General features: G+C 36.3%; 2 protein-coding genes and 1 pseudogene across 4 annotated transcripts; all 3 read right to left on the reverse strand.

The window, feature by feature from the left end:
* Positions 1–237: 237 nt before the first annotated feature.
* On the reverse strand, positions 238–6747 carry LOC17887673 (F-box/kelch-repeat protein At1g64840). 3 transcript variants are annotated; one of them, XR_002834349.1, is made up of 5 exons: positions 3001–3170; positions 2490–2888; positions 704–2405; positions 578–616; positions 238–465 (listed from the first exon to the last, which is right to left on the reverse strand). XR_002834349.1 is itself a non-coding variant. In XM_006295799.2 (1 exon), exon 1 carries the CDS (start codon positions 6736–6738, stop codon positions 5590–5592), a length of 1149 nt encoding a protein of 382 aa, XP_006295861.1. In that variant the 5' UTR covers positions 6739–6747; the 3' UTR covers positions 5479–5589. The 3 variants fall into 3 exon arrangements, 1 of the variants encoding a protein (XP_006295861.1); XR_002834348.1 differs by having other exon boundaries at positions 704–2888; XM_006295799.2 differs by lacking the exons at positions 238–465; positions 578–616; positions 704–2405; positions 2490–2888; positions 3001–3170 and adding an exon at positions 5479–6747.
* A 1780-nt stretch (positions 6748–8527) lies between these two features.
* Positions 8528–10113, reverse strand: LOC17888532 (annotated as a pseudogene).
* A 284-nt stretch (positions 10114–10397) lies between these two features.
* On the reverse strand, positions 10398–14372 carry LOC17887630 (disease resistance protein RPP4). The gene is made up of 5 exons (XM_006296205.2): positions 12726–14372; positions 12220–12630; positions 11877–12089; positions 10663–11787; positions 10398–10544 (listed from the first exon to the last, which is right to left on the reverse strand). The coding sequence occupies exons 1-4, from the start codon at positions 14283–14285 to the stop codon at positions 10720–10722; spliced, it is 3252 nt and encodes a 1083-aa protein (XP_006296267.1). The 5' UTR covers positions 14286–14372; the 3' UTR covers positions 10398–10544; positions 10663–10719.
* Between the last annotated feature and the right edge of the window lie 1024 nt (positions 14373–15396).

The following is a 15396-nucleotide window of genomic DNA, read 5'->3' on the forward strand; positions in this document are numbered from 1 at the left end:
TTCACTTAAAAGATGTCTTCAAGAATTTAGCTTTAGTTTTTGGAAGGATCTTTCTTTTTTTCTTTTACACTTTCTGGGAAAGTTTGTGGCGTAACAGTATGGGAGCTAGCACAGTAGATAAGCTCAGATCTTCAAAGAATCTATTCTATTCATCACTTTGAAAAATTTGTCTCTACCCTCTCTGCTCCATTTCCATTCTTAAAAGCTAATTCTCGTTCAAGAATATTGAAAAGAGGATATCGGTATAATATCTAAAAAAGATGAAAGGCTTACCTAACTGTAAAAGACTCCTTCAAAGAAATTTTTTACATTGCTTTGTTGAGGAAGTTTATAGACAGAGTCTTCTGGAACTAACCAGTCAAAAGCAATATAGTTCTCCACTTTTCCTCTTTGTTATCGACATAATATTTGGTCCATATCGTCGTCATCAAGCGCCAGTTCCATCCATGTAGCAAGTTTTGTATACTGCACAACGCGGCGCACAATAAAAGATCAGTGACCAAGAAAAGAGTTTTTGTATTGTGGCTTGATGTTTTAGTTTTGGACAGTGTCGAATTGTCCGAAAAGCTTTCAATACCTTCCTCCAATTCTCATGTATAGGCTCATGAGCTGCTGCCTGCTGGTGCCACAAAAATTAGGTCCATAAGACATGCAATAGCTTGATATAGAACCTTAACACTTGCAGCAGCACGAGGTGTATTACCAAATAGGGTAGTCACAGTGAACAGTTCCATTAAGCTGTGTTCCACTCCTCTGCAATATAGAAAGTGCAACAAGATCATGTTGATGAAATAAAGTTCGAAGAACTCAAAACTTAGAATTAGCTTCAAAATTAGGAGTGAACTAAAGTAAATGAACCAGCAAGATCAGCTGAAGATTATGGTTCTCTTCCTTGATTGTTCAAAAGACTGAATGCATCAGAAACAACCCACCCATAAACCTCTAATCGCTAGTTAGTTCCTTCCACGTTCCTACAACAACCTGTTTTGTTTATGAATACTGAGACAGAGTTGAATTCTATGCATGTTGTCATGATAATCACTTTCTTTCTTAAAAGCTTCCTGAATCACTGAAAAGGCTCCAATTTTGATACAATACTACACAACTCAAACATACCTACTTTGTCAAGATTTTCACTATCCCAACTCCCAAGGACACAAACTAAAGATGAAGTGTTACTGCTTGCTTAGTTCCGACCAGTTTAAACATGAAGATGCCTTCTGATTTTTACTCATGGACTACGCAGCGCAGGCACCACTACTTTAAACCATAGTAGCTATAGTCACTCAACAAAAGCAATCTACAACGATCAAAGATTTCCGAACAGACAAAGCAAGAATAGATGTTGTATGAGGGTATGACATAAGGGACGACATTGCTGCTATGACTGCAAACAAGTTTGATAAGAACATAGCTGATTTACCAACAAAGTAAGAATCCTCAACAAATCACCCTAGGCTAACTACAGTATGCCATTGCACATCTGCTACAGTTCAAGTATGTACAGTTGAGTTTCAAATGATTTTGGAGAATTTTTGTCACATGTCTAAGAACACAGCCAGACAAGTATCCCAGAAGAACAATGGCTAACATCAGATATCACAAAATCTAGACCTAAAATAAAAGGAAAACATATTCTTTGATCTAATAAAAATAGAATAACAAGTAGTCAAGTATCATAAACGAGAATTCATGTCCTAGCGCTCAACCCGGAAAGCCAGAATCGAAAAAGATTTGTTGAGGATGATCACACGATTCTCCCTTGAGAATCTCCAACAATGAAGATCATCTTCCGCGTTTTCTGTATGTACTCCATATTTATAAGGGAAAACTTCAATGAGTGACAGAAAGGTGTACAAAATCGAGTTCCCACTCAAACCACATCCATGAGGAATCTCCTTGGCCGAGCAAGAGAAATTTCCCTGTTGTCCAATAAACAATACACGGTCTCCCAAATCGCTGACCTCAACCCATTTACCAGCCTCCTCATCTAGTCTACTCACTCTATATGTCAATCTTGAAAGACAATATGGTCTATCACAAGTTGACTCAACCAGGAAAAGTTCATCATTGCCAGATGGAACCAGATGGCTTGGCCCCTGAGGTGAGGGCAACAGAAGAGTTACCTCCAACGAATAAGGGTCAATAGCCACAATTTTTCTGGAACTAAAGGTTGCGTAAAATCTGCCCTTAAAAGTGACTATATCCGTGCATCTACCATTGGGGATGTTCAAGAGCTGCTTCCACCTCATTTCGACACTTGTTAGAATCATAAAATCTTTAATGAAGCTACGAAGCACAACGAATTCTCCTCCTCCTCCTCCTCTCTCCTTGTCTAGCGGAAGAAAACCCACAAGATTGTAGTCCTTACCTATCATTCTGTACTGATGGCCCAGAGGTATGATCTGGCAGTCATTCATATTGATCAAGGTTGGATCAGATCCTGGAATCTTTACTTTCACTGAGCACTGAAGGGGAGATGGAATAACCTTTATATGATCATCTGACTCATCTCGGCTTATCGGTCCTAGAAAATACTCAGGAGGCAACGCAACATCAGCGGCAAGAGGGGTTTTGACTCTAAAGAGAAACAAAGGAACCTTTTTGAAGGTGTAGAAGTCTTCGCTTTCCCTAGGGAAAGCGGGAAAAGTGTAACTCGGGCGTAATAGGCAAGAAGGAAAGGGAATTAAGGATCGCCACAAGGTGCAAACAGAACGAGCATGAACAACATCGAAACAGTTCTTGTCCAGATTCTTAAAGATAAGGTCCAGTAGCTCCTCCGGGAGCTGAGACCAGTCTGGCATGATCTATGATGATATCTTCTTCTTCTTCTGCTTTACTGATAAAGACACAAACTTGCTGCTTTTTAGGATGACGAAGACAGAAATCTGAAATAAAAATTACAACTTTTCTTCAGGGTTTGTCCACAGAGCAGCTGATGTTATGATTCTACACTATTTAACAGCAAAATCGCAGAGATTAGAAGAGATAAGGTCGTACCGTAACTGGGATGAAGAGTTGGAGCCGAAGGTCTCTAAAGGAAGAGGGATTGATTCTTATTAAACTTTTGAGAAATTGAGCATATAGAGATGGAATCGCTTCCGCTTTGTTGAACAACAACCAAAACCAGAGAAGCAATTTGGTTGTGTCGATTGCGAAGTTTGGCTTATTGTGTGGAGTGAGCGAGGAAGACGCTCTATATATAAAGAGAAGAGAAACTTGAAAGAGAGTTTAGGGGGTGTTATTGAGATGTTGATTTTAAAAGGTATATGGATTTCAAAAGTTTTTAGATTTTAAGATTCTAAACAAAAATTGTAGATTCTGAAGTAAAGTTTATCCAGATTTTTAAGAGTTTAATGGATAGATTTTATAAATATTTATGATAATTGAGTATTTTGGAAGTTCTTTTTAATGACCAAATATGTAGGAATTATTAAACCAATAACACTAGAATTTGATAGAATTGTAAAATTAATAAATATTCTACTTTTTGAATAACAAAGGATTTTAAATCTATATTAATATTTTTGCAGCAGTTTTTGAAATAAATTATGAAGTTTAGACTTATTTACAATCCTTTGCAATTACTAATGGCGCATTAGTATTAAATATTTTTAAAAAAATTAAAGTTAGAAATAAAATTTTGATGATATCATTTTTTTAACATAATCCAAACATTCCTACAATCACTCTGTAATTAATTCAAAAAATAATATTCTAATTTCATTCTCCAAAAATTTCTACAATATCTTTACAATAATTGTGTGTATAATGTTGACAAAAAAATCTTATGTATAATTAAATTAATGCTGCAAACAGGACTACCCAAAATTTTATATTCATATACACGTACTATTAAACCGATTAAACTGGTGTATTGCAGATTATAATCTAAACATATTTAAACTTAATAAAAGGTTTAAAATAACACGGATGGATTGTATGATGGACAAATATGAAAATAAAACGAGTTTGCATCAATATTATTAAATTTTAAATATTTTTAACCTCATATGTCAATACTGATAAAAATTTTAATTTACTATTTTTTAACAACATAAAATACGACATGTATAATAAACTGATTTAATTAAAATTTGATATTATGCCATTTAAATAATCATTATTTTCATTAAGAATTTTTAAATAAATTTTAACAAAATCTGTAAATTTGGAAAATTTGAATTTCAAAAATAAATGTTTGTTCTGCATATTAAAATCTAGTAGAATTACAAAATACATACACCAATAACAAGAGATTTTATTAAGAATCCAAAAATCTATAAACCAATAACAATAAAATCTTAAACTCTAAAAATCCTTAGGAATTATTTTCGACGGATATGATGTTTTTTGAGCTTTTTTACCCATTTCTTGTTCGTAGTTGAAATTGCTTTCAAAACTGGTTTGGTTTCCCTAATTGAAAATTAAAGATCAAACCGGTTTAGTATAACATACTGCTTACGCATGGACTACACAAGGCAGGCACCAAAACTTTAAAGAATTACTGTTCTTCTATCCGTTGAAGCTGTTTAGAATGATTGAAAAGCTATGGCTGTAACAAGTTTAATAAGAACATTAGCTGAATTCTAGAGCTTCCAAACAAAGTAATAATCCCCTCAAATCCTAGGCTAACACCTCATCAAAGTTAAGCATTAATGCATACCAGAGGTACTGCACATCTGCTACAGAACGATTATTGGAATTTGGAAAAGCAAAACCAAACATCGTATGCATACAGAGAAGATGAAGCTTTTGATTGAACAGAGTATTCGAATTTATAAGAACCGGGGTAGAGTGGGAAAGGAACCGAAGAGATTGAGCCGGTTTAAATCAAGTAAAGCCGGTTAAGAATTTGGGTTCCCGAGAATATTAATGTGCATAAGAAACTAACTGAAGATGACACAAATTTTTTACCAAGTGCATAAGTGTTTACAATTTGCTGCCTTTGGACCAGTTTAGATATGAAGATGCCTACAAATTTTTACCCATGAACTACGCAACTAGGCACCAATACGTTAAACCTGAAAATAGTAGCCATAGAGTCGCTCAACAAAAGCAATCTTGAACAGCCAAAAAGCTCTAAACAGATTCAAAAGCAAGAATAGAAACAGCTTGTGTGTATGACATAGTGAACAACGCTGCTGCTATGCCTGCGACAAGTTTGATAAGAACAACGCTGCTGCTATGCCTGCGACAAGTTTAATAAGAACATAACTGAATTTTAAAGCTTCAAGACAAAGAAATAATTCCTAACAAAACTCCCGTACACTTGCCTTATAATAAGACTAATAAAGGTTACCATTGAGGTGGCTTGTCACACTACATATCAGAGGCTATTCCACATATAAAGAGAGTTTTTCTTTTTCCAGAAAACATGACGAAGAACAGAGCCAGACAATGCTCTGAAATTTCAAGAGACAGAAGACTACATGGTTGTCTGATCTTGAGATGGTGTGGGACGTGATAGATATATAGTTTAGAACAAAACATAAATTAATACTTACACACCAGTGATCCAGTCTCCATAACAAAATCCGTACCAAAAACAAAACAGAATAACAAGAAACCAAAGCGAGAAACTACGTCCTAGCGCTCAACCCGAAGAGTTATGACCGGATAAGATTTGTTGAGGATCACCACACGATTCTTCCTTGAGGATCTCCAACAGTTGAGATCGTCTTCTGCATTTCCTGTATGTACTCCATATTTAAAGGGGAAAGTTACATTGCCTAGCCCATGAGTGAACAAAATCGAGTTCCTACTCAAACCACAACCATGAGGAAGCTCCTTAGCCGAGCAAGAGAAATTTCCCAGTTGTCCAATAAACAAAACACGGTCTCCCAAATCGATGACCTCAACCCATTTACCAGCCTTCTCATCTAGTCTACTCACTCTACATGTGAACTGACTAAAAACTATTACCTCAAGAACTGGGAAGATTACCTCAACCAGGAAAAGTTCATCATTGCTAGATGGAACCAGATAGTGTAATGGCTCCTGAGGTGAAGGCAACAGGAGATTCACCTCCAGCGAATAAGGATCGATAACTACAATTTCTCCGGAATGAAAAGTTGCATAAAATCTGCCTCTATAAGTAGCTATATCCGAACATATAGCATCTGGGATGTTCTGAAGCTGCTTCCACTTCATTTCAGCACTTGTTAAAACCAGCAAAACTTTATTGTAGTTCCGCAGAACAACAAATTCTCCTCCTCCCTCGTTAAGTGGAAGAAAAGCCACGCCTTGGTAACCTATCGCCAATGGTTGATGATCTAAGCCTATCATTTTGTACTTATGGCCTAGAGAGAGAATCTGACAGTCAAGCATGTTCATCAAAGTTGGATCAGATCCTGGAATCTTCACTTTCACTGAACATTGAAGGGGAGATGGAAGAAGCTCCATATGCTCATCTGACTCATCTCGGCCTATTTTTCCAAGAAAATACTCAGAAGGCGACGCAGCAGCAGGAGCTAGGACTCTGAAGAGGAACAACGGGATCTTCTCGAGGGTGCGCATTTCTTTGCTTTTGCAAGGGAACTCAGCTATGCTCGGAAGAGAGTAACTTGGGCGTAACAGGAAAGAAGGAAAGGGAATTGAGGATCGCCACGAGTGGCAAACAGAGCGAGCATGAACAACATCGAAACAGTAATTGTCAAGATTTTTGGAGATAAGGTGCAGTAGCTCTTCCGGGAGCTGAGACCAGTCTGGCGGAGTAGGTGATGATATCTTCGCCATATCTGCTGATGAATACAAAAATGTGAAGGAAAAGTTAGAAACAGAGAGAAGATGAATTTGCTTCCTCAACTCTTCTTCAATAAAACAGAGCAATTCATTTATTGGAATATTTTCTCGGATTATAGAGATTGGTCAAACGTAACTGGGAGTTGTTGAAGGATCGCTTTCGTTAAAGCCATTTTTGTCAAAGCCAGGAACTGAAATTGTCAACTGTATACGGTTTGAATCAAGTGAGGAAGGTTTCAGAAAAAACTGAGAAGACGACGTATTAAAGATATTATAACCACAAAATTATTGCAACTAATTATTAAGCTTAAACTATTCTCATGCAGTTGAATATAGCAACACCGAGACGGATAATATAGGCTTTGAATGGAAGGGCAGATTAAAGACAGATTAAAAGCAGATAATACACATAGTGGGGGAACTGCTATTTTTCCTCCATTCACACAAAATTAATATAATGGCAGTTCAAAAAAGGAAATATTATTAAAAAATAATTGATCTGCTGGCAGATAAAAAATAAGAAGGATTTTTGTACTGCACTATGAACAGTAAAAAAACTGGAGATTTGGAGTGTTTTTAAATGAACTGCTTTTTTAATAAAAAATTAAGGAAAAAAGATACCTACCTACATGAACTATGCTACAATACATGTTCACACATCCGAAATTTAAAAATGTATCTGTAACTACACAAATTATATGTATTGCATGCCCACATATATGAACTATATGTAGTCATGTCGCCAACATCACGAACATTTTTTCCGGTACACTTTTGACCGGCATTGACCAATATAAATATTCAAAGAAAAAGATTTTTTTAAAGTTTTTATTATTTTAAAAACATATTTTTGAATCATTTATATTATTGTATAATTAAGAAAATATATACAATTTTTAATATAAAAATCTTTTGTATATATATATTCAATGCATTGATTTTTATAATTAGTTAGTTTCGATAATTTCAAAACTAAACTAAAAAAAACTAATTAGGAATAATAATAATAAACAGAAAATTTTTCTATTTTTAAAAATATTTGGACATGAGTATCATTTGGTTTAATATTTGAATATTTAATATATAATATGTGAATTTTAAATATTAAAATATTAGAATCAAACCAATATGTGTGAATTTTATTCTACTAGTTATAAAAATCGTTAGATCTTCTATCTTATAAATATTAAAAAGAAACATTGTGATTTTTTATTTATTTTTAAGTGTTATTTTTTATTATTATTTTACCTAATTGGTTTTTTATTTTAGTTTAGTTTTGAAATTATCGAAACTAACTAATTATAAAAAAACAATGCATTGAATATATATACAAAATATTTTTATATTGAATATTTTTTATATATATATATTTTAATTTACATTATTATAAATGATTCAATAACATAATTTCTAAATATTAAAAAACTAATTTTTTTTTTTAATATTTGTGTTGGTCAACGCCGGTAAAACTGGTCAACGCCGGATTCCGGCGAAAAGTGTACCGGAAAAAATGTTCGTGATGTTGGCGAAATGACTACATATAATTCGTATATGTGGACATGCAATACATATAGTTTGTGTAGTTAGGGATACATTTTTAAACTTCGGATGTGTGGCCATGTATTGTAGCATACTTCATGTAGATGCGTATGTTTTTTCCAAAAATTAATAAAACTTGATCTGCATTTAATATGCCATATCTGCTTAATCTGCTTTTGTTCTGCTGGGTATATTTAAACTGCTTGATCTGCTCTGCCATATTTATTATCTCCATTCAAAACCATAATTAGAAGTGTTTGGACCAGTTTTAATATTACAATACGCCTACAGATGTATTACACAAAGACTACGCTACATTGGCACCACCATTACTTTATAACCAGAATGTAGTCAGTCCACAAAAGCAATCTACAAAGACCAAAAAGCTCTGAACATAACCAAAGTCACTACCTTGCCATTATGGCCTAGCACTCAACCTGGAAAGCCACCATCGGAGAGGATTTTTCAAGGATCATCACACGATTCACTCTTGAGGATCTCCAACAATTGAGATCTTCTTCAACATCTCCTGTATGTACTCCATATTCAAAGGCGGAAGTTACATTGCCTGGCAGATTGGTGAACAGAATCGAGTTCCCGTGCAAACCACAACCATGAGGAAGCTCCTTACCCGAGCAAGAGAAATTTCCCAGCCCTCCAATGAACAATACACGGTTTCCCAAATCCTTGACTCCAACCCATGTACCAGTCATCTCATCTAGCCTACTCACTCTACATGTTATTTGTCTAATACCTGGTCCAGCAACACTGTGGAAGGATACGTCAACCAGGAAAAGTTCATCATTGCCAAATGGAACCAGGGAGTGTACTGGGTGAGGTGAGGGCAACAGGAGAGTCACCTCCAGCGAATACGGATCGATAACTAAAACTCTTCCTGGAAGAAATGTTGCATAGAACTTTCCTCTACAAGCGAATATACCCACGCATAAACCATCCGAGGTGTTGTCAAACTCAAGCGGCTTCCACCTCATTTCGGCACTTGTTAACACCAGCAAAGGGGTACACATAGAGTATGTGCGAAGCACAACAATTCTCCTCCTTTTCCCTCCTTGTCCAGCGGAAGAAAAGCTAGGCCGTTAAGCTTCTCACCAATCATTCTGTACTGATGTCCTAAAGAGAGAATCTGACAGTCGACCATATTCATCAACCTTGGCTCAGATCCTGGAATCTTGACTTTGACTGAGCACTGAAGAGGAGATGGAAGCTCCATATGATCTTCTGACTTATCTAGGCTTATCCCTCCCATAAAATACTTACCAACATCATAATGAGGAGCTCGAACTCGAAAGAGGAACAAAGGGACCTTCTCGAGGGTGCAAAAGTTATTGCTTTCTGAACGAACCGTGGGAAGAGAATAGCTTTGGCGTATTATGGAAGTAGGATATGGAAACGCGGATCTCCACAAGCTGCAAACAGAGCGAGCATGAATAACATCGAAAAAGCACTCTTCTAGGTGCGTCGAGATTAGAGGCAATAGCTCATCAGGGAGCTGAGACCAGTCTGGCATTATCAAAGATGTTGATATCTTCTTCTTCGTTTCGGGTGCTGCCATGTTTGCTTACTGCTGCAATTTCGAAAATCACAACTTTAGTTTTAGGGTTTTAAGAACAGAGATGAAGATTTTAAAATCCCAAAAACTAGTTTACATTTGAATTGATTGTACAGCACAATCGCACTACAATATTGGGAAAAATTAGATTCACAAGATAGGTCTTACCGTAACTCGGAGGAAAAAAAAGCTGGAGACGACGGTGAAGAGAGAATGGTTGTGAGAGAAGCTTAGGGAAATTGAGCATACAGAGAGACGAGAAAGACTTCTCTCCTTCGGAAAGTCTTCGGACTGAATTAGGAAGGAGATGAGTATTTGGTTCGGAGTTGAATCAGGAATTAACCGAAGGAATTGAGTCGGTTTAAATCAAGTAAAGCCGGTTCAGAATTTGGGTATTGGGTGATGACGATGTCTACTGAACCGGCTCTCAAGACTGACGAGTGATGACGATGTTTAATTGTTTTGGATAACGAACGATAGCTGTTAACTGAAAACTGTCTGTAACCTGTAAGTATGATATCACAAAGTAGTGAAAATGAGAATATGCTTAAATGTGGCTTTTGAAACATTTATTTTGAAATCAAACATAGAGTGTTTCTGCATTCAGCTAAAGAAGAAACTACAAACACTTTTCAGGCTTCAAAGTTGGAGAACAAAACGGATTTTGGCTCTCCGAAATCTCTCCTACAATCTGCAGAAAACAATGACTTGTCTCAAAACCTATGAAATCGTCTTGTCAACTATCATTGTTTAATCCCAAGTTATCTTAAAACAGAACAAAACAGTAATTTTTATGACAAAAGGCTTACTCTGCATTCGCTTCTGCTTCTTGCTTCTCCCCAGTCTCTTTCATCACTATCTTCTAGCTATGGAGCCACTTTTAAGAGTCGGACACCGCATTCTTTTATGGTATTGAGGCAAGAAAACTTGAACTCCACATCATTGGAAGCCGATTTAGATGGAAGATTTTTAGGCCGGACATAGAAGGAAAAAGAAAACAGATGATCCATCTTACACAACTGCAGTTCTGCTCCATCTTCAAAAAATGATTCCCTAAACATTCTGCCATTGAAGCCAATTTTTACCTCCACGTATGGACACCAATCTGTGTCCTCGGTCGGAAAGTCAACCAAGATGCAAGCCTTAAATCCCAATAACTCTTGAGAAAGAAAGCTCTGAGGTAAAGTGACGTTTAGGGAATCTCCATAAGCTCGATGTTGGAAATACGTGGGCACTTCTTCACCTGGTATGGCCACAGGCTTAAAGCATCTTCCTAGGATGGCTTCTCGCACGTCTCCTTCCAATTTGAAGCAGTTCTGGAAGCTAAAATATTCCCCGTGTAAGGGTAACCTGTACCAATTTGTACCCATCTCATGCCGGAAAAGCTTACGCCGTGGTGTATATTCAATGTTTTCATATAATGATATAGAAGAAGGGTAATCTTCCTCACTGGCATCACCGAACGCCAGGATGGCATCTCTACAGTCTGCAAAGTCGACGAACATTAGACTTTTCATGCTGAATATGTTTGGGGAGATGTATTTCAACCTCTTGCAACAATACATCATTAGTACATTGAGCCTCGAGAAATGCTCAATCCAAGGGGGAACTTCTACTATGGCAGTGTTTTCTAGATAGAGACATTCGATACTAAATGAAATCAGAGGAAAAGTTCTCAAACTTGAGCAGCCACTGAGATCGAGGATTTTAAGAGATGACAAGTTGACATTGGTTGGAAGAACCTCCAGCCCTGTGCATCCTTTCATTTCCAACTTCATCAATTTTTTGAGATTCCCAATTGTATAAGGTAACGTCACCAAACTTTTGCAATTGTAGAGTTTCAAAATCTCCAAATTGGTGGCCTTTGAAAGATCTGGAATCTCTGTCAGGTTTTCACATCCTGATAGATCCATCACCAGAAGACTTCCCAGCGACTGAGATTTTTGTTTTAAACTCAAAATTAGTTATTAAGAGAGTTTAAAAAACAAACATCAAATGATATAACATTAAACAATGTACGTACCTGGACGCCTTTCCATAGCTTCTCAAGCTTTGTGCAACCCATCATATATAATTCCGTCAGTTTAGTAACATTCTGAATTGAAGAAGGAAGTGTCATCAAAGACGAGCATTCAATAAGAATCAGTTCCTCGAGATTTATGGCATTCGAAAGATCTGGAAGTTCTTTCAAATATTTGGAACCACGCATATTCATCCTCTTGAGCCTTCCAAGTTGCTGAAGAAAAAATATAATACACATTTCAAAAACATCTTAACTACACACAGAGTTCTGTTCTAAAATTGAAAAACACACATGCAGTTCTGTTCTGTAATTGAAAAACACACAAACAGTTTGGAATTCGTACCGGAGTTTCTTCCCACAGCTTCTCAAGGTTACTGTACTCCAATGTGAGTTCAACCAGATTAGCCGCCTTAAAACTACTAGGCAAACAATTCAATGGACAGTTATTCCACCTTAGCAATTTGAGTTTAGGGGGCAAATAAACGAGTCTTTTTGGTAGATCCAATCTGCCTTGAGTCCCCAACTGTATCCATTTGGGATCCCGATCACCGGCAAAAGTAATTCGTCCATCTTCATATACATCCACATCTATAGGTATTAGCCATTCGCCTCCTATATTTTCTGGCCACAAGCGATAATCAGAAACTATCAGAAATTGGAGACTGCGCACGCATTTGAACGCTTCATCATTTATTGAAAATGATTCTGAGGTATATGATGCGTCCAGATATATCCCGAGCACAGTTTGCATGCCCTGTCCAAAATTCACAAGAAAATCGTAAGTTTCTTCTTTTCAGTGCATAAGTCAATGGTAAAGTCATGCTTTAAAAGCACGTACATAAAACTTACTGTATCATCGTTATCGATTAGTACATCTCGGATATCCTCAATATCCACCAGAAATCGACGTCTTTCAGGGCTATCGGACTCTGCACGAACAATTTCTCTACCCAACTTTTGTAGCAAATTGTGCATCACTACAGTTTCAGGCCGCTGTGTTGTTATACGTATGAGGGACTTTTTAGCCAACATTGTAAGCCTAATGTCAGCACTATCTTTGAGTAAGTCATTGATGTAACAAACTTGGTCACCATTGAATAGACAAGCAATGAAAAGAAACAAGTCTCTCTCTTTTCTATCCAACCTATCGTAGCTGACTCTTAATGTTTTCTCAATTTTTCCGTCCAAACCATTTCGGAGCATAGGCAGCATCTTCATCCACTCATCTTTGTCCCTTCCTTTTAAAGACGAACCAAGGACACTGAGACCCAAAGGAAGACTACCAGCAAGCTCGGCTACTTCAACTGCGACATCCATAAAACCATCGGGTGGGAAGTCTTGCGCAAAAGCAGATCGGCAAAATATCTTAAGAGCAAGAAGTTCAGACGGGAACTCCACCTCATGTATAAGTTTAATCTTATGAGCCTCGAGAATTCGCCTATCTTGAGTAATAACAATAACTCTACTCCCGGATCCGAACCATCCAGTTTGTCCCACCAAGGTCTTTAATAGCTCTAGATCATCAACATCATCAAGAACAATAAGAACTTTCTTCTCCTTTAACCTTTCTTTCACCGCACCTACTCTCTCTATCTTTAAATCCTTTTCACCCAATATTTTTGACAGAAGTTGTTCCTCCCAATACAACTTCTGGCTATATTCATCTCCTATAGTTCTCCTACAAGCTTCAAAAGCCTTAAGATGGAATTGACTAGAGAGTTGACTGTATAAAGCTCTTGCAATAGTAGTCTTACCAATCCCTGAAGTCCCTAAAATCCCTACAACTCTAGCATCCTCAGATTCCAAACACAACAATGAATTCAATACCTCTAAATGATCTTCAATCCCCACTAAGTCCCCAAAATCATCATCAGATGCTGTCATACTCTTTTTCAAAACATCATTTGTTACCTTTTCAATCATGGCTGCTTCATTAGGCCAGTTCCTAAGATCCTCTCCAGCCATACTTGCAACATCAGCTAGAGCTTGTTTCCAACTTTGAATCCCCTCCTCTGATTTCCCCTCGCAGGTTCTCTCAAAAGCATCGCCAAATTCACCGGTCTGTTTTCGAACTTCCGAAGGATCAACATGGAAGAAGATCGGAATCACCATAAGATTCAAATTCTTATAACACTTGTGGATCTCCACCAATTCATTGAGACACCATGTGGATGAAGCGTAGTTCTTAGAGAAGACGACGATTGCGATCCTCGATTCTTGTATTGCCGTTAAAAGCTCCGGTCCGATTAGGCGGCTCCTCTCGATCTCATCATCTATGAATGTGATTGTTTTGCTCTTAAGCTCTTTGAGAAGATGGCTGAGGAATGATTCACGGACGTCTTCTCCACGAAAGCTTGGGAAAACGTCGTATCTTCTGATACCAGAAGAAGAAGAAGAAGAAGCCGCCATTGGAGACGATTGAGAAGAAAAGACTCAATGGAGGAAAGCACACTTTAATCGGAAGAAATACATAGTGAGAGAGACTGAGAGGAAAAATAAAATAATAAAAAGGGAAAGTGGTATTGAAAAGCTCAATCGATATAATAATTTTTTCGTCTTCTTCCATCGGATTTGGATCACTTTTGTCAGCTTGTGAATGTTCAGTTAGATCTACAGTATAATTTTATAATTTGATTATGGTTTCGTTGAAGGTTATATAATCAAAATCCAAATATTTGCTATGAACAAAACAAAAATGGAATCTTTGTAAACTTTTTAAATCCTTTTATAATTTTAGAAAACCTTATACATCTCTTATAATCTCTTGTAAATCCTTTCAAAAAAATTAAAACCCATGGTGAATCCTTTAAACAACCATGTAAATCGTTTTAAAACTTGTATTAAACTAGATGTTGACCCGCGGTACACCGCGGGACAATTTTTTTTAAATTCATATTTTTAAAAATTTATAGATGTTAGAGTTTATTTAATAATTATTAAGATTGCATAATATCAATCTTTACTAAATTAGTTTAATTATACATGTTTTATATTAGTGTCGGTTAAAAAAGTAGTAAAATGACCCATATTGAATTGTAAGATTAATAATATTCTTTTTTTTTTGTAATATTAAGTCAAACCCGTTCCATCTTACAACCCGACCCGTCATATAACTTGTTGGAAGCATATTATAGTATTTCTCGTCTTATACCCCATCATGTCATATAATCGCCAAAAAAAAAAATACATATTTCCCATCTTTCCGTCTTGATTTTACTTCAATAAGTAAAAGAAAAAAATGCTATCAAAACTGAAAAACAAAAATGGATATTCTAAGCTTACACACAAAGATTTGGTTATATATATAGGTAAATGGTGTGGGAAAGTTAAATATTTTAAATAATAAAAATTAACAAAATATTGCATAAAGGATTTGTATTTTCTTATCTTTTAAATATAAATGGAGAAATATAAAATATTGATCTGTTTTGTAATTTTTGATTTATTTTTAACATATTTTTACCCAAAATATTGCATAAATTTCAATGGTTCGGTTTTCACTTTCCACAAATTTCGTCAA

Source organism: Capsella rubella, unplaced genomic scaffold, assembly GCF_000375325.1.
Source record: "Capsella rubella cultivar Monte Gargano unplaced genomic scaffold, Caprub1_0 scaffold_4, whole genome shotgun sequence".
Classification (NCBI taxonomy): domain Eukaryota; kingdom Viridiplantae; phylum Streptophyta; class Magnoliopsida; order Brassicales; family Brassicaceae; genus Capsella; species Capsella rubella.